At 43.0% G+C, this 23,788-nt stretch overlaps 1 protein-coding gene across 2 annotated transcripts; it reads right to left on the bottom strand.

Moving 5' to 3' along the window:
* Window positions 1–1,571: 1,571 nt before the first annotated feature.
* On the bottom strand, window positions 1,572–23,581 carry LOC129711323 (leukocyte elastase inhibitor-like). 2 transcript variants are annotated; one of them, XM_055658904.1, is made up of 7 exons: window positions 23,409–23,468; window positions 22,738–22,913; window positions 16,687–16,824; window positions 16,101–16,218; window positions 14,526–14,668; window positions 14,262–14,429; window positions 1,572–2,306 (listed from the first exon to the last, which is right to left on the bottom strand). In XM_055658904.1, the coding sequence occupies exons 1-7, from the start codon at window positions 23,434–23,436 to the stop codon at window positions 1,800–1,802; spliced, it is 1,278 nt and encodes a 425-aa protein (XP_055514879.1). In that variant the 5' UTR covers window positions 23,437–23,468; the 3' UTR covers window positions 1,572–1,799. The 2 variants fall into 2 exon arrangements, with proteins under 2 accessions (XP_055514879.1, XP_055514888.1); XM_055658913.1 differs by lacking the exon at window positions 23,409–23,468 and adding an exon at window positions 23,482–23,581 and having other exon boundaries at window positions 1,573–2,306.
* Between the last annotated feature and the right edge of the window lie 207 nt (window positions 23,582–23,788).

Genomic DNA, 23,788 nt, shown 5'->3' with positions numbered 1-23,788 from the left:
AGATTCACCAAAGTAAGTTACAAAATGCAATGTAGTAATCCATGTGATTTGCGATGTATCTGGTATTGTAGCGGCTGCATCCGCTCTATCCTAAATTATCTTCTCATCTCCATTATCAAATTTAATGATTTTTCCTTTGATGGGAGAAATGGTGTTGGTTTACTCTGTAAATAGTGATAACAAAATTAGCAGTTAATAAGATTCCCAAGATGATCAGGAAGAACAACATCAAGATTCCCAAGACCGTGATCCCATTTTATGACAAATTTAACAAATGTGGCAAATGTTTTACGTTACTGTGCAGATTTGTTCATGTGATATACCTGGAAGATCAAAACACTGTAAAAACATTTCCTTAAAAATATCTTTACAATAAAATACAATTCTTTGGCATTAATCATTGTTGAGGGAATTTGCTTTTATCAATTAAAAAAAATCTTCTTTCAAAATTGAAATAATTCCATAACAGATGTAAATTTTATTTATTTTATTTAAACTTCTTGATTTGAATTACATTTGGAAATATTGGTTTTGAAATAACAAGAATACCTATTGCAAAAGATAAATTTTCAGAAATCAAAATTTGTTTGCGAAAAAGAATCATAAGTAAAATAATTCTTCACCCTAGAGTTGAGTTTGAGAACTAAATTCCTAAAGACAGCAATTATTGTATAACACAATGGTAAACAACAAAAGTAGGTAGATAGACAAAAATGCTGGAGAAACTCAGCGGGTGAGGCAGCATCTATGGAACAAAGGAAATAGGCAATGTTTCGGGTTGAGACCCTTCTTCAGACTGATGTGAGGGTGGTGGGGGGGGGGGGGGGGGGGGGGCATGAAAGAAGAAAGGAAGAGGCGGAGACAGTGGGCTGAGGGAGAGTTGAGAAGGGGAGGTGAAAGCAGGTACTATCTGAAATTGGAGAAGTCAATGTTCATACCGCTGGGATGTAATATTTGCCCAAGCAAAATATAAGTTGCTGCTCCTCCAAATTACGGTTGGCCTCACTCTGGCCATGGTGGAGGCCCAGGACAGAAAGATCGGATTGGGATTGGAAGGGGAAGTTGAAGTGCTGAGCCACCGGGAGATCAGGTTGGTTATTGCGAACCGAGCGGAGGTGTTGGGCGAAGTGATCGCCAAGCCTACACTTGGTCTCACCGCTGCTCTAGGTGTCAGCTGCTGCTCTAGGTGTCAGCTGCTCTACATCGGTGAGACCAAGCATAGGCTTGGCGATTGCTTTGTCCACCACCTCCGCTCGGTTCGCAATAACCAACATGATCTCCCGGTGGCTCAGCACTTCAACCCCCTCCCATTCAGAATCCAATCTTTCTGTCCTGGGCCTCCTCCATGGCCAGAGTGAAGCCCACTGTAAATTGGAGGAGCAGCACCTCATATTTCACTTGGGCAGTAAACACCCCAGCGGTATGAACATTGACTTCTCCAATTTCAGATAGTCCCTGCTTTCTCCTCCCCTTCCCAGCTCTCCCTCAGCCCACTGTCTCCATCTCTTCCTTTCTTCTTCCCACCCCCCCCCCCCCATCCTCACATCAGTCTGAAGAAGGGTCTCGACCCAAAACGTCGCCTATTTCCTTCGCTCCATAGATGCTGCATCACCCGCTGAGTGAGCTCCAGCATTTTTGTCTACCTTCAATTTTCCAGCATTTGCAGTTCCTTCTTAAACAAAGAAGGTAGATATGTCATCCTTATGTAAATTAAATCAGCCCAATACCAAATAGTTCCCATTTGCCAATTGGAATTGAGAAATTCCCTATATGTGTGTAATGCAATATATTTACTTGAATCAGAAGTTGACCCTTTGCACCTTTTGATATTGTTGTGTGAAGCAGCTTTGGACCTGCTGTGTCATGTTGCCTCCGTCTCCACTTTCCACAACCTCATCCACTGGTGAAGTGTATTGACCCATAAACAAAATGCTCTGTGTTTTGTTGTGTTTGATGAAAAACAGGAAGGGGTGATCTGCTACAAATGTGGGTGTAATGTTGACTGCTAGAGTGCGGGTCATTATTGCTGCTGTAGCTGCAGCTGCTTCAGTGCCCTCTTCATTAACTTCCACAAAGGATTTATGAATAACCTTTGACAACCAGAGATCCCTTTTCTCAGACATGCCAGTGAAATCAGCCCCTAATGAATCAAAGGCATCACGCATTCCCATTGCTGGAAGTATTTCTTCAAGTTGAAACTGGTCTTCCAGTTTAAATCTGGGCAGATGAACTTCAACCTTCCTTCTTCTCATATTTTCCAGGTTAATCCATTTAAGCAGAGAATTGTTTGCAAGTGCCTGTTCAAGCTATTAGAAAAGAAAGCAGATTAATGAATAAATAATGTTTATTTTATTCCATGGTTTAACCAGGAAATGTAAATGTCATCATATTATACAATCTGGAGCAAGGCAGAGTATTTTATCTGTTGCATCAGAGTAAAATTTGTGATTATTTTTTATGAAGCCACCAGATTCAGTTGAGCTACCTATATGAAGTCTTATCTCCCTCTAGGTTCACATCAACTCCTGTAGGTGTCTCCGAAGGATAACATGCTGAATCCTCCATCCATAGTCTATATCCCCCCATCAGTGTTTTAAAATTATAGAAAACTAGACCAAGTGGGACCCGTTGGGTCCCAGCATCACACAGGAGGGCTGGTCATCCAACGCAATATTGCACCTCTCCACCAATTCTAATATTGGTGGCCAGTTGGGTGGGTGGGGGTGGGGGGGGGGGGGGGGGGGGGGGGGGGCTTCTGGAGCGCTAGTATGGGTGTTGTGGGCTGAAGGGGCTGGTTTCCAGAGGGCCAGTATGCAAATTGTGCACCAAATGGATTCTTGGGCTGGCGTCTCAGTCAATCAAGCCTGTTGTGCTGGCAACTCACTCACTCACGGCTGGTGGGCTGGTAGTTGACTCACGGCTAATCCTTGAAATTCTATTTCAAGCAGGGTATAAGGCCACCAAATTCAAGTGCAGTTTCTTACCACTCCTGGCAGGGTGCAAGGCCACCAAATTCAAGTGCTGTTACATACCATTTGATGTAGGGTGCAAAGCCACTAAAGACAGCGAGTCGTGACCCCTCCCTCCTCCATCTTGCAGAGACTGAGCCACACCAAACATTTCCGGGTTTTATAACCCCCCTCCCCCCACAGGAAAAGGTGTGGCTTTCATGGAGTGATAGACAGGAGAGAGATTCTCACCATTTTAAAAAAAACTAATAACACTTTTATTTTTCATTGATGGGAAGAATTCTCTGCACCTGCTCAGCGGAGGGGGATGGAGTAAGATGGCCAAAAATCACAGCCGTAAGTGGTAGCGTTTTATCTAAAATCAATATACTGTGCAAACAGGAAGTCAGTGCATTTACAGTAGTGCCTTTTAACTTCAAGCCAAAGCACCCAAAAAACCATTTGCTGTAAGTAGTGCCTTTCAACTTCATGCCGCCATTTGCAGTAAGTAGTGCCTTTCAACTTCAAGCCAATGCACCCAAGCCAATGCACCCAAGCCACAATTTGCAGTAAGTAGTGCCTTTCAACTTCAAACCACACCCAAGCCACACACACGCCACCATTAGCAGTAAGAGGTGCCTTTCAACTTCGTCAAAGCTCCCAAACCACCATTTGCAGTAAGTAGTGCCTTTCAACTTCATGCTACCATTAGCAGTAAATAGTGCCTTTCAACTTCATGCTACCATTAGCAGTAAATAGTGCCTTTCAACTTCAAGCCAAAGCACCCAAGCCACCATTTGCAGTACGTAGTGCCTTTCAACTTCATGCTACCATTTGCAGTAAGTAGTGCCTTTCAACTTCAAGCCACACCCAAGCCACCATTTGCAGTAAGTAGTGCCTTTCAACTTCAAGTCAAAGCTCCTAAGCCACCATTTTCAGAAAGTAGTGCCTTTCAACTTCAAGCCAAATCAACCAAGCCACCATTCGCAGTAATAGTGCCTTTCAACTTCAAGCCAAAGCTCCCAAGCCTCCATTGGCAGTAAGTAGTGCCTTTCAACTTCATACCACCATTTGCAGTAAGTGGTGTCTTTCAACTTCAAGCCACACCCAAGCCATCATTTGCAGGAAGTAATGCCTTTCAACTTCAAAGCTCTCAAGCCACCATTTGCAGTAAGTAGTGCCTTTCAACTTCAAGCCACAATTTGCAGTAAGTAGTGCCTTTCAACTTCAAGCCAATGCACCCACGCCCCCCATTTGCAGTAAGTAGTGCCTTTCAACTTCATGGCACCATTTGCAGTAAGTGGTGTCTTTCAACTTCAAGCCACACCCAAGCCACCATTTGCAATAAGTAGTGTCTTTCAACTTCAAGCCAAAGCAACCAAGCCACCATTTGCAGTAAGTAGTGCCTTTCAACTTCATGGCACCATTTGCAAGCTTTAGAACCAATAGAGACACTTTTTGCAAGCTTTAGAACCAATAGACATTTTTTTTAGAACAAGCTTTTTTAGACATTTTTTTTTTGCAAGCTTTAGAACCAATAGACATTTTTTGCAAGCTTTAGAACCAATAAACATTTTTTGAAAGCTTTAGAACCAATAAGCTTTAGAAGCAATAGACATTTTTTTGCAAGCTTTAGAACCAATAGACACTTTTTTTGCAAGCTTTAGAACCAATAGAGACACTTTTTGCTAGCTTTAGAACCAATAGACATTTTCTGCAAGCTTTAGAACCAATAGACTTTTTAGAACCAATAATAGACATTTTTTTTCAAGCTTTAGAACCAATAGACATTTTTTTGCAAGCTTTTGAACCAATAGACATTTTTTTTGCAAGCTTTAGAATCAATAGACATTTTTTTGCAAGCTTTAGAACCAATAAACATTTTTTTGCAAGCTTTAGAACCAATAGACATTGTTTTGCAAGCTTTAGAACCAATAGACATTTTTTGCAAGCTTTAGAACCAATAGACATTTTTTGCAAGCTTTAGAACCAATAGAAACACTTTTTGCAAGCTTTAGAACCAATAGAGACACTTTTTGCTAGCTTTAGAACCAATAGACATTTTTTGCAAGCTTTTGAACCAATAGACATTTTTTTGCAAGCTTTAGAACCAATAGACATTTTTTTGCAAGCTTTTGAACCAATAGACATTTTTTTTTGCAAGCTTTGGAACCAATAGACATTTCTTTGCAAGCTTTAGAACCAATAGACAATTTTTGCAAGCTTTAGAACCAATAGAGCCACTTTTTGCAAGCTTTAGACCCAATAGACACATTCTGTAAGCATTTTAGAACCACTAAGGGCACTTACATTTGAGTGGACATGGGTTCAGTGTTATTCACAGCTCAGAGAAACGTGACCCTCTGCCTTCCTCCATCTTGAAGAGACTGTGTGGCACACCACTTCCTGGTTTTATAGTCCCTCCCCCCTGCCGCCAGCGGGGGCAGCAGAGAGAATGGGGAATTTTGTAAAAACATTAATATCTCTGTCATTTTTCATCGACGGGAAAAATCCTCGGCACACAGGCGGCGGAGGGGGGCTCTGAGCAAGGTGGCCAAAAATAACGGCCGTAGGCCGCGGCGTTCTCTCAGAAATCGCAGCACAGATGGCCAAATCTGGTCAAGAACAGACTTTTAGTGTTATATAAGATAAGATGTTGGCCTCTCTTCTATTGATGTAGCCCTACCTCATTATTGCACCACTTAATCTCACTCATTGTTAAAGTCATCTGTCACAATGCCTGTGTCATTTGTAGCATCAGACACAAAGTTTGGAATTAGATGCTATAATGCCCACTTTTGCCTATAAACAGCTCATTAGGTTGTGGTAAGAAATGTCTACCATTAAGTTCCCTCAAATTGTGACAGCAAGCATGATGACCAAGGACAAGAGTTTAAATTGGACTCTGTTTCCATATTGTCCATCTTTTTAAAACTGAGATGTGCTAAAAGGTTTTTTGGAAGGACAGGCACAAAGTGCTGCAGTAACTTAGCAGGTCAGGTAGTATCTCTGGAGAACATGATAGATGACTTTTGTGAGCCTGGACCTGTCTGCAGACTGAATGTAGTAGGGTGGAGAATGCTGGAAGAGAGGTGGTGGCGGTCCAGAACCTGGCAAGTGATAGGTGGATAAGGGTGAGGGCGATTTTGATTGGCAGATGATAGGACAAAGGCCAGAGATGAAAAGACAAAAGATAAAAGCGTGAAAGGTGAAGGAATATCGGTGGGAAGGGCACAGGCAGAAGGGGAAAGGGACAAATAGGTGTGCATCCAGGTGGGGCATAAGGAAGAGAGGGGTGAGGGGGAGGGGGGGGTGTTTGTACGTTAGTTATCTAAAGTTAAATAATTCAGTGTTCTGGAAATACATGTAGGTGTCCAGAACAAGGGGTCACAGTTTAAGGATAAGGGGGAAATCTTTTAGGACCGCGATGAGGAGAACATTTTTCACACAGAGAGTGGTGAATCTCTGGAATTCTCTGCCACAGAAGGTAGTTGAGGCCAGTTCATTGGCTATATTTAAGAGGGAGTTAGATGTGGCTAAAGGGATCAGGGGGTATGGAGAGAAGGCAGGTACAGGATACTGAGTTGGATGATCAGCCATGATCATATTGAATGGCGGTGCAGGCTCGAAGGGCCGAATGGCCTACTCCTGCACCTATTTTCTATGTTTCTATGTTGCTATGTTTCAATGCAACAGTTTTCAAAGTGATGCTGTAGATGTATCTCACTGGTGCAAGCATTCGTTTGGTCATTGTAAAAAGTAGTTGGAGATAGCTTAGTGTCTGTACATATAAATTTATGTATAGTACCCATCAGTACTGGATGTGGGTTATCATGAAAGTTGACTGATTTATTCACTATCCACAGCAGCAGCCTACGAGTCCAAACATAAAAATCATTGAGGCCTCCTGAAACATGCCTTAAGTGCATAGTGCAACATACCACCAATTTCATGGGGTTTTTTTCAGATGGTTGTTGAAGATTATGTTATTCGAACAAAGGCAAGGATCTGTGGGGTGAGAAACCAAGATGGAGTGTTGAGGAGAAGGGATGTTTGCATCAAGGGAGCTGCAGAAGGGATGTTCGCATCCGTTCTCGGTAATCGAGAAGGGATGTTAGCATCAACGGAGCGGTAGAAAGTGTACGTCTTTCACTGAAAGTGCACAGCTCACCACCGGACTCCTGTGGCTAAGTGCTTCTCAAGGCTCCTCTTTAAGTTTTGCCAGAGCAGGGTACACGATTGTTATAAAGGTCTGTTTCTGCATGGAAGCCCTCCAACGTCTGTGGATCGTGTAGGCACAGATGGATTTTACAGATCGGCATCTAGTTAAGTGGGACATGTATTTGAATGCCACTGAACATGTCCAGATGCCCCTGTGCTTAACAGTTTAATTTGAACAATGGACCTAAAAGCACCATTATCCAGGTCACAAACCCGCAGTAAAATTAAACTCTTATGTAGAGTTTAGAAATATTGAGATATCAAGTGAACACTGTACATATTTGGACAGTGGGTTCTGCTGGTCCTGATGAAAGTAGATGATGGATCATGCTGGTCATGGTCAAACATAGAAACATAGAAATTAGGTGCAGGAGTAGGCCATTCGGCCCTTCGAGCCTGCACCGCCATTTAATATGATCATGGCTGATCATCCAACTCAGTATCCCGTACCTGCCTTCTCTCCATACCCCCGATCCCCTTAGCCACAAGGGCCACATCTAACTCCCTCTTAAATATAGCCAATGAACTGGCCTCAACTACCCTCTGTGGCAGAGAGTTCCAGAGATTCACCACTCTCTGTGTGAAGAAAGTTCTCCTCATCTCGGTTTTAAAGGATTTCCACCTTATCCTTAAGCTGTGACCCCTTGTCCTGGACTTCCCCAACATCGGGAACAATCTTCCTGCTTCTATCCTGTCCAACCACTTAAGAATTTTGTAAGTTTCTATAAGATCCCCTCTCAATCTCCTAAACTCTAGAGAGTATAAACCAAGTCTATCCAGTCTTTCTTCATAAGACAGTCCTGACATCCCAGGAATCAGTCTGGTGAACCTTCTCTGCACTCCCTCTATGGCAATAATGTCCTTCCTCAGATTTGGAGACCAAAACTGCACGCAATACTCCAGGTGTGGTCTCACCAAGACCCTATACAACTGCAGTAGAACCTCCCTGCTCCTATACTCAAATCCTCTTGCTATGAAAGCCAACATGCCATTCGCTTTCTTTACTGCCTGCTGCACCTGCATGCCTACCTTCAATGACTGGTGGTGTACCATGACACCCAGGTCTCGCTGCATCTCCCCCTTTCCCAATCGGCCACCGTTTAGATAATAATCTGCTTTCCCGTTTTTGCCACCAAAATGGATAACCTCACATTTATCCACATTAAACTGCATCTGCCAAACATTTGCCCACTCACCCAGCCTATCCAAGTCACCTTGCAGTCTCCTAGCATCCTCCTCACACCTAACACTGCCCCCCAGCTTAGTGTCATCCACAAACTTGGAGATATTGCCTTCAATTCCCTCATCCAGATCATTAATATATATTGTAAATAGCTGGGGTCCCAGTACTGAGCCTTGCGGTACCCCACTAGTCACTGCCTGCCATTGTGAAAAGGACCCGTTTACTCCTACTCTTTGCTTCCTGTTTGCCAGCCAGTTTTCTATCCACATCAATACTGAACCCCCAATGCCATGTGCTTTAAGTTTGTATACTAATCTCTTATGTGGGACCTTGTCGAAAGCCTTCTGGAAGTCCAGATACACCACATCCACTGGTTCTCCCCTATCCACGCTACTAGTTACATCCTCGAAAAATTCTATAAGATTCGTCAGACATGATTTACCTTTCGTAAATCCATGCTGACTTTGTCCAATGATTTCACCACTTTCTAAATGTGCTGCTATCCCATCTTTAATAACTGACTCTAGCAGTTTCCCCACTACCGATGTTAGGCTAACTGGTCTGTAATTCCCCGTTTTCTCTCTCCCTCCCTTCTTAAAAAGTGGGGTTACGTTTGCTACCCGCCAATCCTCTGGAACTACTCCAGAATCTAAAGAGTTTTGAAAGATTATTACTAATGCATCCACTATTTCTGGAGTTACTTCCTTAAGTACTCTGGGATGCAGCCTATCTGGCCCTGGGGATTTATCGGCCTTTAATCCATTCAATTTACCCAACACCACTTCCCGACTAACCTGGATTTCACTCAATTCCTCCACCTCCTTTGACCCGCGGGCCCCTGCTATTTCCGGCAGATCATTTATGTCTTCCTTAGTGAAAACGGAACCAAAGTAGTTATTCAATTGGTCCGCCATATCCTGGTTCCCCATGATCAACTCACCTGTTTCTGACTGCAAGGGACCTACATTTGTTTTAACTAATCTCTTTCTTTTCACATATCTATAAAAACTTTTGCAGTCAGTTTTTATGTTCACTGCCAGTTTTCTTTCATAATCCATTTTTCCTTTTCTAATTAAGCCCTTCGTCCTCCTCTGCTGGTCTCTGAATTTCTCCCAGTCCTCCGGTATGCTGCTTTTTCTGGCTAGTTTGTACGCATCATCCTTTGCTTTGATATTATCCCTGATTTCCCTTGTTATCCATGGATGCACTACCTTCCCTGATTTATTCTTTTGCCAAACTGGGATGAACAATTTTTGTAGTTCATCCATGCAGTCTTTAAATGCCTTCCATTGCATATCCACCGTCAACCCTTTTAGAATTAATTGCCAGTCAATCTTGGCCAATTCACGTCTCATACCCTCAAAGTTACCTTTCTTTAAGTTCAAAACCATCGTTTCTGAATTAACAATGTCACTCTCCATCCTAATGAAGAACTCAACCATATTATGGTCACTCTTGCCCAAGGGGCCACGCACAACAAGACTACTAACTAACCCTTCCTCATTACTCAATACCCAGTCTAAAATAGCCAGCTCTCTCGTTGGTTCCTCTACATGTTGGTTTAGATAACTATCCCGTATACATTCCAAGAAATCCTCTTCCTCAGCACCCCTGCCAGTTTGATTCACCCAATCTATATGTAGATTGAAGTCACCCATTATAACTGCTTTGCCTTTGTCGCAAGCATTTCTAATTTCCTGTTTGATGCCATCCCCAACTTCACTACTACTGTTAGGTGGCCTGTACACAACACCCACCAGCGTTTTCTGCCCCTTATTGTTTCGCAGCTCTACCCATACCGATTCCACATCCTCCAAACTAATGTCCTTCCTTTCAATTGCGTTAATCTCCTCTCTAACCAGCAACACTACCCCACCTCCTTTTCCTTTCTCTCTATCCCTCCTGAATATTGAATATCCCGGGATGTTCAGCTCCCAGCCTTGGTCACCCTGGAGCCATGTCTCCGTGATCCCAACTATATCATAATCATTAATGGCTATCTGCACGTTCAACTCATCCACCTTATTACGAATACTCCTTGCATTGAGACACAAAGCCTTCAGGCTTGTTTTTACAACGCCCTTACCCCTTATACAATTATGTTGAAAAGTGGCCCTTTTTGATTTTTGCCCTGGTTTTGTCTGCCTGCCACTTTTACTTTTCACCTTGCTACCTATTGCTTCTACCTTCATTTTACACCCCCCTGCCCCTCTGCTCTTGTACCCATCCCCCTGCCACATTAGTTTAAATCCTCCCCGACAGCAGTAGCAAACACCCCCCCAAGGAAATCATGGAAGGCTTGGACATTCCATTGGACAGGGTGCAGCAGGAGGTGTGGACAAATGGTTGAATAAGTAGGGATCCTAACAACTCTGGGGAAATGTGTTAGCGGGAGTGAACACCGAAGGACAGAGTAAGGCATGAAAAAGGGGGGGAGGAAGGAAGGGGTGGAGGCGGATGCCTTCTAGCCAGCTGTGTTCCCCATCGCAGCCACTGGGACAAACCCGAGACCACCAGCAGCATTGGTCAAGACTGGACTACTGGGAAGCTGCCCTAGCCAGAGCCTCTACTGAGGTTAAGGCTGAGGGGCCGGGGCTGGTTTGAGACACAAGTGTCTGTTTCCGCCCGTGGACTATGAGGGACTGCGGCCACACATGGAGACAAAGCCTGAGCCACCAGGATAACCCAGAGACTGCGAGTGCCACATTTTCAAGCCTTAAGCTGAGCCGCCAGCATAAGCCTGACACCGCCAGTGCCTCCTGTCGAGGCAAGGGTGAACTGCAGGGAGAAGCTTGAAATCACCAAATTCCCTCTGTGAGACCAGGACTGAGCTGCCAGAAAAGCCCAAGATCACCAGCATCACCACACGTGCCCTGGCGACAAGGGACAGTGCCCGCATGCAGTCCTGGACATTCTTGTCATTGTAAATAAAATATATCATATATCATGTTCACCCTGCAACGAATATCAGTGTGGTCATTGCTGAGCCCAGCGTCATCCCCAACGCCACTATGGCAGAGAAAATCCCCAAAAAGGCAAGTGTACGTTTGACCACACATGCAAAGCAAATATTTTTGGACCGAGCATCTTAAAGAGGAAATATTGGTCTTGAAGTAATGCAGTATAGAATTAACAGAATAATGCATGGGATATCACAAAGAGGTTGAACCTCTTCCTAAAAGTTGGAAGATAATGTATCTATTTGATTTTAAATTCTTAAGGGGGTCTGAAACTCTGAAGCTTGGTCCACAAATATCTCACAGTGCTGAAGTAACTCAGCGGGTCAGGCAGCACATCTGAAAAACATGGATAGGTGACATTTTATGTTAGGACCGTCCTTCAAACTGGGTCGAGGAGCAGGAGAGCATCAGGAATCACAAAGGTGGAGGAATGAGAGAGAGAGTCAGTGTACACCAGAGTTACTGCCTGACAATTTGCTGTTTCAGGGGGTGGGAGATTGCAACCTTCACGTGGTCCGCCCTGTTCGACGAATGCGATCAACCTGGCGTGCACAAACAAATAAGATCAAATAGAACAAGTTGTCCTACAACTTTAGGCTGTGCATGCCATACGCAAGACGAAGAAGTTGCTCCAGCATGTGTGTCTATTTTTGTCAGCCAACATTTGCAGTTCCTTAGGTCGGCATTGTCTAAACGTTAGATATCAAGTTTTCAGAAGTGAAATTTGATAATATTCCAAATAAGCAGGGCTGTTGGAATTTAGAACACACTTCCACAAATGCCAATTAACGGTGGACAATTGTTAATTTTAAATATGATAAGAACAACTTTTTGTAAACTAGAAGTATTAAGGGATATGGATAATTGCAGTTCAGTCAGAGATCAGTTGTGATCTTGATGAAATCTTGACATCTTGATCTTGACAACAGAAGGAAACAAAACAGGCAATACGGGCTAGAAAGATGAAGTACGAGGGGAAGCTGGCCAGGAATATAAAGAAGGACAGTAAAAGCTTCTTGAGATATGTTAAGGGAAAAGGAGTCGCAGTCAAATGTGGGTTCCTTGAAGGAAGGCATGGGTGATATTATTATGGGCAACAAGGAAATGGCAGAAGAGTTGAATAGGTACTTTGAATCTGTCTTCACTAAGGAAGACACAAACAATCACCCATATGTATCTAAGGGGGTAGAAGAACTGAAATTTTCATTAGGCGAGAAATAGTATTGGGTAGGCTAATGGGACTGAAGGATGATAAATCCCCTGGGCCTCTAGAAATAGTGGATGCATTGGTGATCATTTTTCAATGTTCAATAGATTCAGGATCAGTTCCTGTGGATTGGAGGATAGCTAATGTTATCCCACTTTTCAAGAAAGGAGCGAGAGAGAAAACGGGAAAGTACAGACCAGTTAGCCTGACTTCGGTGGTGGGAAAGATGCTGGAGTCAATTATTAAAGAGGTAATAAAGGGGCATTTGGATAGCAGTAAAAGGATTAGTCCAAGTCAACATGGATTTATGAAAGGGAAATCATGCTTGACTAATCTTCTGGAATTTTTTGAGGATGTGACAAGTAAAATGGATGAAGGGGTGCCAGTGGATGTAGTGTATCTAGACTTTCAGAAAGCCTTTGATGGGGTCCCGCACAGGGGACTGGTGACTAAAATTAGAGCACATGGTATTGGGGGTAGGGTGTTGACATGGATAGAAAATTGGTTGGCAGACCGGAAGCAAAGAGTAAGAGTGAACGGGTCCTTTTCAGAATGGCAGGCAGTGGTGAGTGTGGAGTGCCGCAAGGCTCGGTGTTGGGGCCGCAACTATTTACCATATATATTAATGATTTGGATGAGGGAATTAGGAGCAACACTAGCAAGTTTGCGGATGACACAAAGCTGGGTGACAGTGTGAACTGTGAAGAGGATGTTAGGAGGTTGCAGGGCGACCTGGACAGGTTGAGTGAGTGGGCAGATGCGTGGCAGATGCAGTATTATATAGATAAGGGTGAAGTTATCCACTTTGGTGGCAAAAACAAGGGGGCAGATTATAATCTCAATGGGGTTAGGTTAGGTAAGGGGGAGGTACAGCGAGACCTGGGCGTCCTTGTACACCGGACACTGAAAGTAGGCTGACAGGTACAGCAGGCAGTGAAGAAAGCTAATGGAATGCTGGCCTTCATAACAAGAGGATTTCAGTACAGGAGTAAAGAGGTTCTTCTGCAGTTGTATAGCGCTCTGGTGAGACCACATCTGGAGTATTGTGTACAGTTTTGGTCTAATTTGAGGAAGGACATCATTGTGATTGAGGAAGTGTAGCGTAGATTCACGAGATTTATCACGGGGATGACGGGACTGTCACATGAGGAAAGATTGAAAAGACTAGGCTTGTATTCATTGGAGTTTAGAAGGATGAGGGGGGGGGGGGGATCTTATAGAAACATATAAAATTATAAAAGGACTGGACAAGCTAGATGCAGGAAAAATGTTCCCAATGTTGGGCGAGTCCAGAACCACGGGCCACAGTCTTAGAATAAAGGGGAGGTCATTTAAGACTGAGGTGAGAAAAAACTTTTTCACCCAGAGAGTTGTGAATTTATGATATTCCCTGCCACAGAGGGCAGTGGAGGCCAAATCACTGGATGGATTTAAGAGAGTGTTAGATAGAGCTCTAGGGGCTAGTGGAGTCAAGAGATATGGGGAGAAGGCAGTCACAGGTTATTGATAGGGGACGATCAGCCCTGATCACAATGAATGGCGGTGCTGGCTCGAAGGGCCGAATGGCCTCCTCCTGCACCTATTTTCTATGTTTCTATGTTTCTAAAGTGACAGCAAAGTGGACTGCAGTTCTAATGATCGTTCATTTTATAAGGGAAAGAGTATTTAATGAGGGTGGTGGTTACAACTGCAGTGGCCTCTCTTAAAATGTCCTTTCTCATTGTAATTTAACGTTCAGTTACCTGTTCGAGTCCAGTTGTGCTGTCGTTGATGCCATCAGGCAGTAGGATGACCATACTCAGCTCGTTCTCCTCATAAGGAAGCTCAAGAACACTGGCTTTCAGTTCCTCAATATGCCTAAATTTAAAACTTGCCTTCTGGGTCATCATATTTATTGATTTGGTCTCTTTCTACGAAGAAAGTAATATATTAACATCAACTGCGTTTGACAGTATAATAAAAGGTCAACTCCTGCTGGCAAATGTTTTATCACCAGAGCAACATACCTTGTTCAGCTTGAAGAGGGCTTCGTACGTATCTTTTTCATTAAATTTGCTCTCCCACTTTCCTTTAAAGTAGATGGCATTTACAAGAATAAGAATTGTCTGAGGGGTAATCGCATCCGCTGGTATCAACTTTTGGATTTTATCTACATGAAAGATCACAAATCAATTACTTCATACTTCATAGAAGGATGACATAAAGAATTTTAAAACAAAATATTTATTTGCAACTGACAATCGGGACCACTATGCAAAATTACATATCAACGGCTAACAATTTTCAGAAGCTACTGGAGATGTAATGCAGACTGCTGAACAGAAAAGGTGGAACAATGTCATTATTACAGCAGGAAATGTTAAATACATTAAAATAGAATGGTATTTGCGACCAATAAATTGTCAGAAAAACATAAACTGGTTCATTAATGTGATTTTGGGAAGAATTTATGGCATTTTTACCCAGAATGGTACATATGTGAATTTAGATCCACTGAATTTAGGCCACAACTTCAACCTCTCCCTCCCCCTCCCGTGGCTCCAGACCGCCCGGCTCCAGACCGCCCGGCTCCAGACCGCCCGGCTCCAGACCGCCCGGCTCCAGACCGCTCGGCTCCAGACCGCTCGGCCCGTCCTCAACTTCAACTTCATCACCGACGTGGTGGAGAAAACGGGGCCGGCGGTAGTTTATACCAAAATCCTGGGGAGGTGAGGAGGGAGCCAGGGGGATTGAGGATGAGGAGGGAGCCAGGGGGATTGAGGGAGAGGATGGGGGGTAGGGAGGGAGAGAGAGGGGAAAGTGGGGGAGGTGACGAGGTAGAGTGGGGGAGGTGGGATGGGGGGGAGGTGAGGAGATGGGGAGAATGGCATAGCGGGAGAGGAGGGGGTTAGGGTGGGGATTGGTGTTATGGAGGGAGGGAGTGACCGAGGGTATGGGAAAGTAGAGGGAGGGAGAGGTGAGGGAGGGAGTGGGGGAGGGGAAAGAAGAGGGAGGGTGAAGATTGGGGGGGGAGGGGAGTGCTGCGGGATGAGGGGGAATGGGGGAGGATAGGGGTAGGAAGAGGGATGGCAAGGTAATGGAAATATCAAACGCAAATTAATTAACTTTAACTTAATTTCTGCCATTAGTGCGGGCCCATAAGCCGAGCATGCACGGTTGGGGGCTATGGGTCAGTGGTGGAATATTGCGTTGGGGGACCTGAACTCCCATGTGACAGGGAACCAATGGGTCCAACTTGGCCTAGTTATTTATAAGGCTTGCAAATAGATTAAAATTGAGTTGATAAACAGAACTGACCCAATTTATTACAATAATATCTATACATTTGCATAGCTCCCCAAAGTCTAATTAAAGTAATACTTTGAAGCGAAACACCAAACATCAATAAAATAATCGATAGGTTAAGATCAATTTTTTTTTTTAAACATTCAGTGAGGTTTTAACTGTCAGTAGTAAACTAAATTGTGTTAATTCAACCAATTTAAGGATTCATATTAATGTCAATTGAGGTGGATCATTTATTATCAACTTTATTTAAGTATGGAATGCAACTGCACAAAGCCATAAGGTACATCACTTACCCTCTGTCTTATTTTCAACAAAAGTATTAATTTCGTTCCTGGCAGCTTCTGGCTGTCTTCTAAAACCAACAGGAGCCAATTCTGCCCCATAGTACTTCAAACTGGAGCTTTGAAATTCCTGCAAAAATGAACATAAATGGTCAAATATTTTACATAAAAGGGGACAAAGTCCATCTACAAATAAGAGTGAATCAGAATATATGTAAATATATCAATTTTTCAAATGTTCCTGACGCATTCAAGAGCTTTTGCAGGAATATGTGTGCGCTTCCTCTTCGTAACTGGGCAAGTGTGTGCACACATGTCCATAATCTAATTTAATCTTTTCATTATCTGACCATATGCCTGTTATCTCGATTACTGGTTTAACTGGGTAGATTGGAAATGCACCAATTCCAAACGTGTACTCCCTGTGGGATAAGCTCAACAGTTGCTAACCTGATCAGCAACACCAAGAGAAGCAGAGAAATCAAACAGAAAAAAAAGCAACATTCAATTCTGTGCTTGAAGGTACAGCTGCATTTTTATGTTATCTGCATGTTTTCAAAAGTTTATATGTAATAGTTAAGACTCCATTTGACCTTACTCTGAGAATGTTGTACGTTTCCTCTCCATATATGCGGTTGGCCACTCTTAGAGTATAAGGAGCATCAGGTTTGTTGACGTTATCCATTAATTCCTTGAATTTTGCATGGACATCATGTACCGTGTGAAAATGCAGAACCTATTATGAAAATGACATTTGAGATGAGAGTCAAGAAGGCTTAACTGAAAATTAGTTATCTGACCACATAGCTATCTTGCCAACATGCTTTCATGATTAAATGGAGGGCAAATTGCCATGATGCTACAGTATGTTTTGGCACCTTGCGTTTATACAAATTTCTAGAGGTTAGATAAAACTGCAAACAAGCATCAACTTTTGTTGAAGAGGTGTAGATCAACCATATTAATCGCTGTCAATATAACCTTCACCACGTATATTATGCATGATACACATTCCACCATGTAATCCAGTCCAGGATTTTGAGGAAGGAATGCAGTTACTGATGACAACCTGCTCATCCCTGAGCTCGGCAGTTGGTAAGATGATGCAACAAGTGCAGCAGTATGTATTATTCTCTCTGCACAGGTTTTAATAAATACTTGTGGTTCACCTAATACTTTGTAATGGTTTGATTACAAAACAAGAGGTAAATAACGCGAGTCAACAGCAAGAAAACTGGGTGAGGGATGGGAAATAGCAAGGAAGGAACTAATCAATGCAAAGGCAACTAAATTGAATATAAGCAATCACAAGAACCTTATAGATCAAGAAAGAAGATGAACGATTCATGCTGGGGCAATCATTTTTCAAAAATCCCTTTAGCTATTGCTGGAAACAAACTGTCAGTTTTTTGGTTGAGAAATTTTCTGGTATCCTGGTGGTTAAACAGTGTCAAGAGATATTATTTATGGCAAAGATAAATCTCTTATGGCTCCCCCGCAGAAGTACCCAGCATCCACTTACAACGTACAAAATGTGGCCAAAGAGATCCTTGGAAATCTCATTCAAGCAATAAATGTCAACCTTCCAGACCAATGTAGTACTTTTGGAAAAATATGGCTTTCCAAATGTACATATCGACTACCGACAAAACAATTTTCTGTGGGTCTGCTGGCCAGGGACCTGATGGTAATTATCAGGTAAGTGCTGACAAATATTGACGGAGCTCACACTACTTTGAATGTGCATATAAGTAGAATGTGCGTGTATATAACAACTATCAGGCTATTGAACAATTCAAGCACCAACTAAACCACAAACTATGAACTGTCTTTGTTGCATTAGCCATGTCTGAGCACCATGAGGTATTGACTAGGAAGCAGACCCTTCTGCCTCTAACCTTGCCCGAAGATGCCATACAATACAATACCGTTTATTGTCATTTGAACCTCACATGAAGTTCAAACGAAATTTGGTTTCTGCGATCATACAAGAAAAGAACCAAGACCCACACACCAACACAAATTACACAAACATCCATCACAGCGAATCTCCTCCTCACTGTGATGGAAGGCAAAGTCTTGTCTCTCCCCTGCTCTCCATTCCTCTCCCAAAGTCAAAGTCAAAGCCCCCGGCGGGCGCTAGCAAGTCCCACGGCCATTTAAAGCCGCGCCGGGTGATGTAAGGCCCTGTTCTGGGTCTTGATGTTGGAGCCCCCGGCGGGCGCTAGCATGGGCACTTTCAACCCCGCAATTTGAGCGGGAGAAGTCGCCGCAATTCGAGCGGGAGAAGTCGCCGTTGCCCCGCAAAGCGGTCTCCCACCGGGGACCCGCGAGCTCCCGGTGTCACTATCCACGGGAGTCGGGTCACAGCAGCGCGCCACCGCAGCTCTCCACGCTCCGAAGCCGGCCAGCTCCACGATGGTAGGTCCGCAGCTCCGCAGGCTCCGTGACTTGAGCACCCAGGTCGTTCCGGTTGGAGGCCGCTCCACGGTGCTAGGCCCTAACGACAACAGAGACCCGACAGGGAAAAGGTCGGGTCCCCGTGCAGGGAAGAGATTTAAAAGTTTCCCCCACCCCACCCCCCACACATACACAGTCAAAAAACCACTACAAACTGTACCCTCAACAGGACAATAAAATTTAAAAAAAGACAGACGGACTGCAGAGGCCGCTGCGACGTCGGTCGTGCCGCCAACCCACATGCGCTCCATCCGATGAAGGGAGAAGCCCTCAGGTTGGATGGCACAGACAGGTTTGTCAGGGGTGAGCCATGTCTGTGAAACAGAGCACACAGCAGTGTCTCGATTCTCTAAGATAGATTAGCCTGGCTTTACGTTCATCAAGCTTGTTCTCTATAAACTACGCATCGTCCAGTAGTATGTTGGGGAGGGGTCTTGAAACCACATTATTTCAGCCTCGCATGCAGCCCTCATTTCTTCATTTGGTGCTTTGAGAAGCTGGTAATGGCACATGAAATTCTGCCTGCCAAGCAGCCATGATCCACTGTGGTTCATCTATCAACAGGTCCATGACTGATGCCATCTACCTGGCACCAACACTCATCCCTGGAACACCTCGATCAGAAGAACACTCAGGGTAGTCTCCTATTCATAGACTAAAGCTCTGCTTTCAATACCATTAACCCAACAAATCTCATCTCCAAATTTGTGGAACTTGGAGTCAGCAGTCCCCCCCTGCAACTGAATCCTCGGCTTCCTGACAAATGGACCACAATCAGTGAGGATCGGTGGCAAATCATCCGCTGGTTCTCATTGATAATACTCAACACTGGTGCTCCGCAAGGATGCATTCTCAGCCCTCTACTACACTCCTTATACTGTCATGCAAGTGCAGTCAAATATCAATCCAACTCCATTTACAAGTTCATATTGGGCTGGATATCAAAACATGACGAGATGGATTACAGCAAGAGGATCAAAAACCTCATAACCTTGTGCCAAGGCAACAACCTCTCCCTCAATGTCAGCAGGACTAAGGAGATTGTGATTGGCTTCAAATACGAAGCAGTACATAAACAAGTTCACAAGTTATAAGAGTAGAATTAGGCCTTTCGGCCCATCGAGTCTATTCAATCATGGCTGATCTCTGCATCCTAATCTCATTTTCTCTCCATAACCCTTGACACCCATTAAAATCAAGAATTTGTCCATCTCTGCCTTAAAAATATCCACTGACTTGGCCTCCACAGCAATGAGTTCCACAGATTCCTCCTTAATTATGTTCTAAAATTGCTCCCATTAATTCTAAGGCTATGACCTCTGGTTCTAGACTCTCCCACCAGTGGAAATATCCTTTCCACATCCACTCTATCTATGCCTTTCATTATTCTGTAAGTTTCAATGAGGTCCCTCCTCAACTTCTAAACTCCAGCGAGTGGAGGCCCGGTGCTGTCAAATGCTCATCATATGCTAATCTACTAATTCCTGAAATCATTCTTGTAAATTCCTCTGGACCCTCACTGGAGCCAGCACTTCCTTGCTCAGATTTGCTCACAGTACACCAAATGTAGCCTCTCCAGTGTCTTATAGAGCCTCAGCATTGCAACTCTGTTTTTGTATTCCAATCCTCTTGGTATAAATGCTAGCATTGAATTTGTCTTCCTTACTACTGATTCGACAAGCAAATTAACATTTTGGGTATCCTGCACCAGCACTCTAAAGTCCCTTTGCACCTCCCATTTCTGGATTGTCTCTCCATTTAGAAAATAATCAATGCCTTTATTCTTATTACCAAAATGCATGACTCCGTACTTTGCTATACGGAATGTCATCTGCCACCTCTCTGCCCACTCTCCTAACCTGTCCAAGTCCTTCTGCAGAGTCCTTCTACATTGCCTGCCCCATCACCTATCTTAGCATCATCTGCAAACTTGGCCACAAAGCCTTCAATCCCGTTATCCAAGGTAGACAAAAATGCTGGAGAAACTCAGCGGATAAGGCAGCATCTATAGAGTGAAGGAATAGGTGATGTTTCGGGTCGAGATCCTTCTTCAGACTGCGAGTCAGGGGAGAGGGAGACACATAGATAAGGAATGTTGTGTAAATTGAGACATCAAAGAGGACGCTGATCAAGGAAAATTTAGCAATTGCCACACATGGCTGTGGAGGCCAGGTCTTTTTTTAAAGCGGAGATTGCCCGGTTTTTGATTAGTAAGTAGGGTTGCCAACTGTCCCGTATTAGCCGGGACATTCCGTATTTTGGGCTGTTGGTTTGTCCCACACGGGACCGCCCTTGACCCATACTTGACTGCTGCTACTCGGGTCGAGGGGACTGTTGGGTCGGAGCACCGCGTCTGGCCCCGCATCACCCATCCCGATGTAGTGCATGCAGCCCATGGTGTGCAATAGCAATATAACATTTTCTTAAAGAAATAGTAAAACAATAAGAATTGATATCTGGAAACAAAGATCTTGATATGTCACTTCTGCATACCTTTCTTAAAATAAATTATTGGTACTCAAGATACATGCGTCAATTGTAATGCCCCTCTGTAATTGCCCTCAAGATGATGATGGTTAGCTAAATTAATGGATGGTAAATACCTTGAGACGGTGGAAGGGCCATTCCCATGACCTGCTGCATTCTTTTGGTTGAAGTTTTAGAATGGTGTTAGAAGCAACAAGTAGTGCTGATCCATGAGAATACTATTACCTGTTTTCCAGACCTTGCATCTGATTTTGTTATAGGAATGGTGGTGCAATATTTAACATGACGCTTAATAAGACTTTTGGGAGAAATTTCAGAAATGCCACTTTAATTTTAATTTTCAGTCCAGCAGCATAGAACAGCATAGTCTTTAATATCTGCCAATTTCAACTCTTTGCCTTCTTCTCCTCTCCCCACTCCAAGTGGCTTTCTTGGAGAAGAGCATGAAACAAAGATATAAATCAAGCAGATTCACCATGAATTGAACAGCGGCAAGTCTTGGGGGGCTGAATGAATGACTCACATTCCTTGGTTTCACACGAGTAGTACCCTTTCATATCTAGTGGAACTTCAGTCCAGTTCCAGCTTTAAATCTTTAGCCCTGCATTGACCAACATTTCTGATTGCTTCAGGTAAAGGCTCTAAAAACAGACTGATTACCAACTTCTCGTGTTAGTACATCATCAGCACCACGCTCTGACTCCAAAACCATCTGAGACTTTCAACTTTCTCATATGTTTGCTTCATTGTTCCATTCCATGCCTTTTTTTGCTATTATAGGGCCAGACTAACAATTCATCTTGCACCTTGCTGAAATAAACATGTTTCTCACCTTACCAGTGTTTGAATCTTTCTAAGTAACTCACTCTCATTAATTTATCATGGAAGTATGTTACCAGCTATTTACTATGACAGCAACTATATAGTGTGCATATGCTCAATTTGCAGATGGATTCAAAATTAGATTGAATTCTTTCTTACAGGGCAACCGCGCAAATGTTGTGCAGTCGCCAGCTGGACATTCATTCTGAAATTGAGAAATGTTTTAAAAATACAGCAGATTAAATTGAAAGTTTCTTATTAAATATGCACAATCATAATAAATGTTCATATTTTCATAAAGATAGACACAAAATGTTGGAGTAATTCAGCGGGACAGGCAGCACCTCTGGAGAGAAAGAATGGGTGACCTTTCAGGTCGAAACCCTTCTTCAAAAACAAGTTACAGAAACTATTGTTCATTAATATTCTGATTTTTTTAATCACATAAGGCCTTACTGTATGTGCAAGCAAAGGCATGCAACACACTCACATTTCAACAGCCACACATTAAACATTACTTCATTTGCAGAAAAATGTGCCAGATTGGCATGACACACCCTAAATCTACAGTAAGAAAGTGCATAAATCAGTTACACAAAAACAACTCAAACAAATATGCAATATTTAATCTCCTCCTATTCTATATATGGCTGTTTCACTGTAACATAATTTTAGAATGTGTTTGCAGCATATTTGCGTAGTTTATAGAGAACAAGCTTGATGAACTCAAAGCCAGGCTAACCTAGCTTAGAGAACCGAGACACTGCTGTATGCTCTGTTTCACAGACATGGCTCACCCCTGACAAACCTGTCATAATTATAGATTGTGTTTGCAGCACACCCTTTTCACGATTTGTCAATATTGTTAACTGTTACTCACCTTGGCCATCTCAACTGCAGTGTTGTTTTTAGCACCGAGATACACCATGGCCAGAGCCACTGAGACGCTTAATGGAGACAAAAATATGTTCTCAGTTTTATGTTCTTCATATAGCTTCATGAAGAGATCAAAGGCAAATTGAGAGTTTGCAGCATTCAAAGAATCCATTGCAAAATCTGGAGAAAACAAAATGTGATCATAAGTAAATACGCAATAGGATACAAAGGTCAGGCAACATCTTTGGAGAAAAAGGATAGATGTTATCTTCAGACAGTTTGAAGAAGGGTCCTGACCCAAAATATCACCTATTCTTTTTCTCCAGGATTGCTGCTGCCTGACCCACTGAGTTAATTCAGCACTTTGTGTGTCTATCACGGGAATCTTAAATACCACTGTTAGAACTCCGACATGTTCAAAATATGCCATTATCAATTATACTAATACACTTTACTTAAAAAACATTGGGTTGAAACATTTAATTAGCTGTAAAACGTTCAGGAATTAAGCAAAGTGCCATTTGAGTCATCCTTTCTCTTATTGCATAGTAGACATAGCTACATTAACATTATGCAAACAACGTGGCAATTAAACATTTTAGTAAGTCTCCTTCAACATTTATCTCATTACCCTTTTGATTCATTTTACAATATCATGGTTAGTTATTGCATTACCAATTCTGGTTACCATAGCATGGCACATACGTGCAACTGTTGGTGAAAATTGTACCTTTAGTGAAATTTTTACCTTAGTTTCAGCAAGGCCAGAAACCTGTTTGCCTACAAGTTTCTTCCTGGTTTCTAGTTGGTTTCTGGATCTGTTTAAATACTGCTAATTCAAGGGGGTGTTCTTAGATGAGGTATCTGACTAATCCTGAATAGTTTCTTGTTCACACATGAATTTTTTGATTTGCATGCACATCCGATTAGTGGGATATGCAAAGACATGAAAATAAAAGCATGGCCAATATTCATTTTGCTGTCATTTTATTTCAAATCAACATCCCTTCATAAATATATAGCCCTTATCATTCTTGGTGTCAATACCTGATGTT

The sequence above is a fragment of the Leucoraja erinacea genome, chromosome 2, assembly GCF_028641065.1.
Source record: "Leucoraja erinacea ecotype New England chromosome 2, Leri_hhj_1, whole genome shotgun sequence".
In the NCBI taxonomy this organism is placed as follows: domain Eukaryota; kingdom Metazoa; phylum Chordata; class Chondrichthyes; order Rajiformes; family Rajidae; genus Leucoraja; species Leucoraja erinaceus.
The sequence above is the reverse complement of the archived record's forward strand: the minus strand, read 5'-3'. Positions and strand labels throughout refer to the sequence as shown.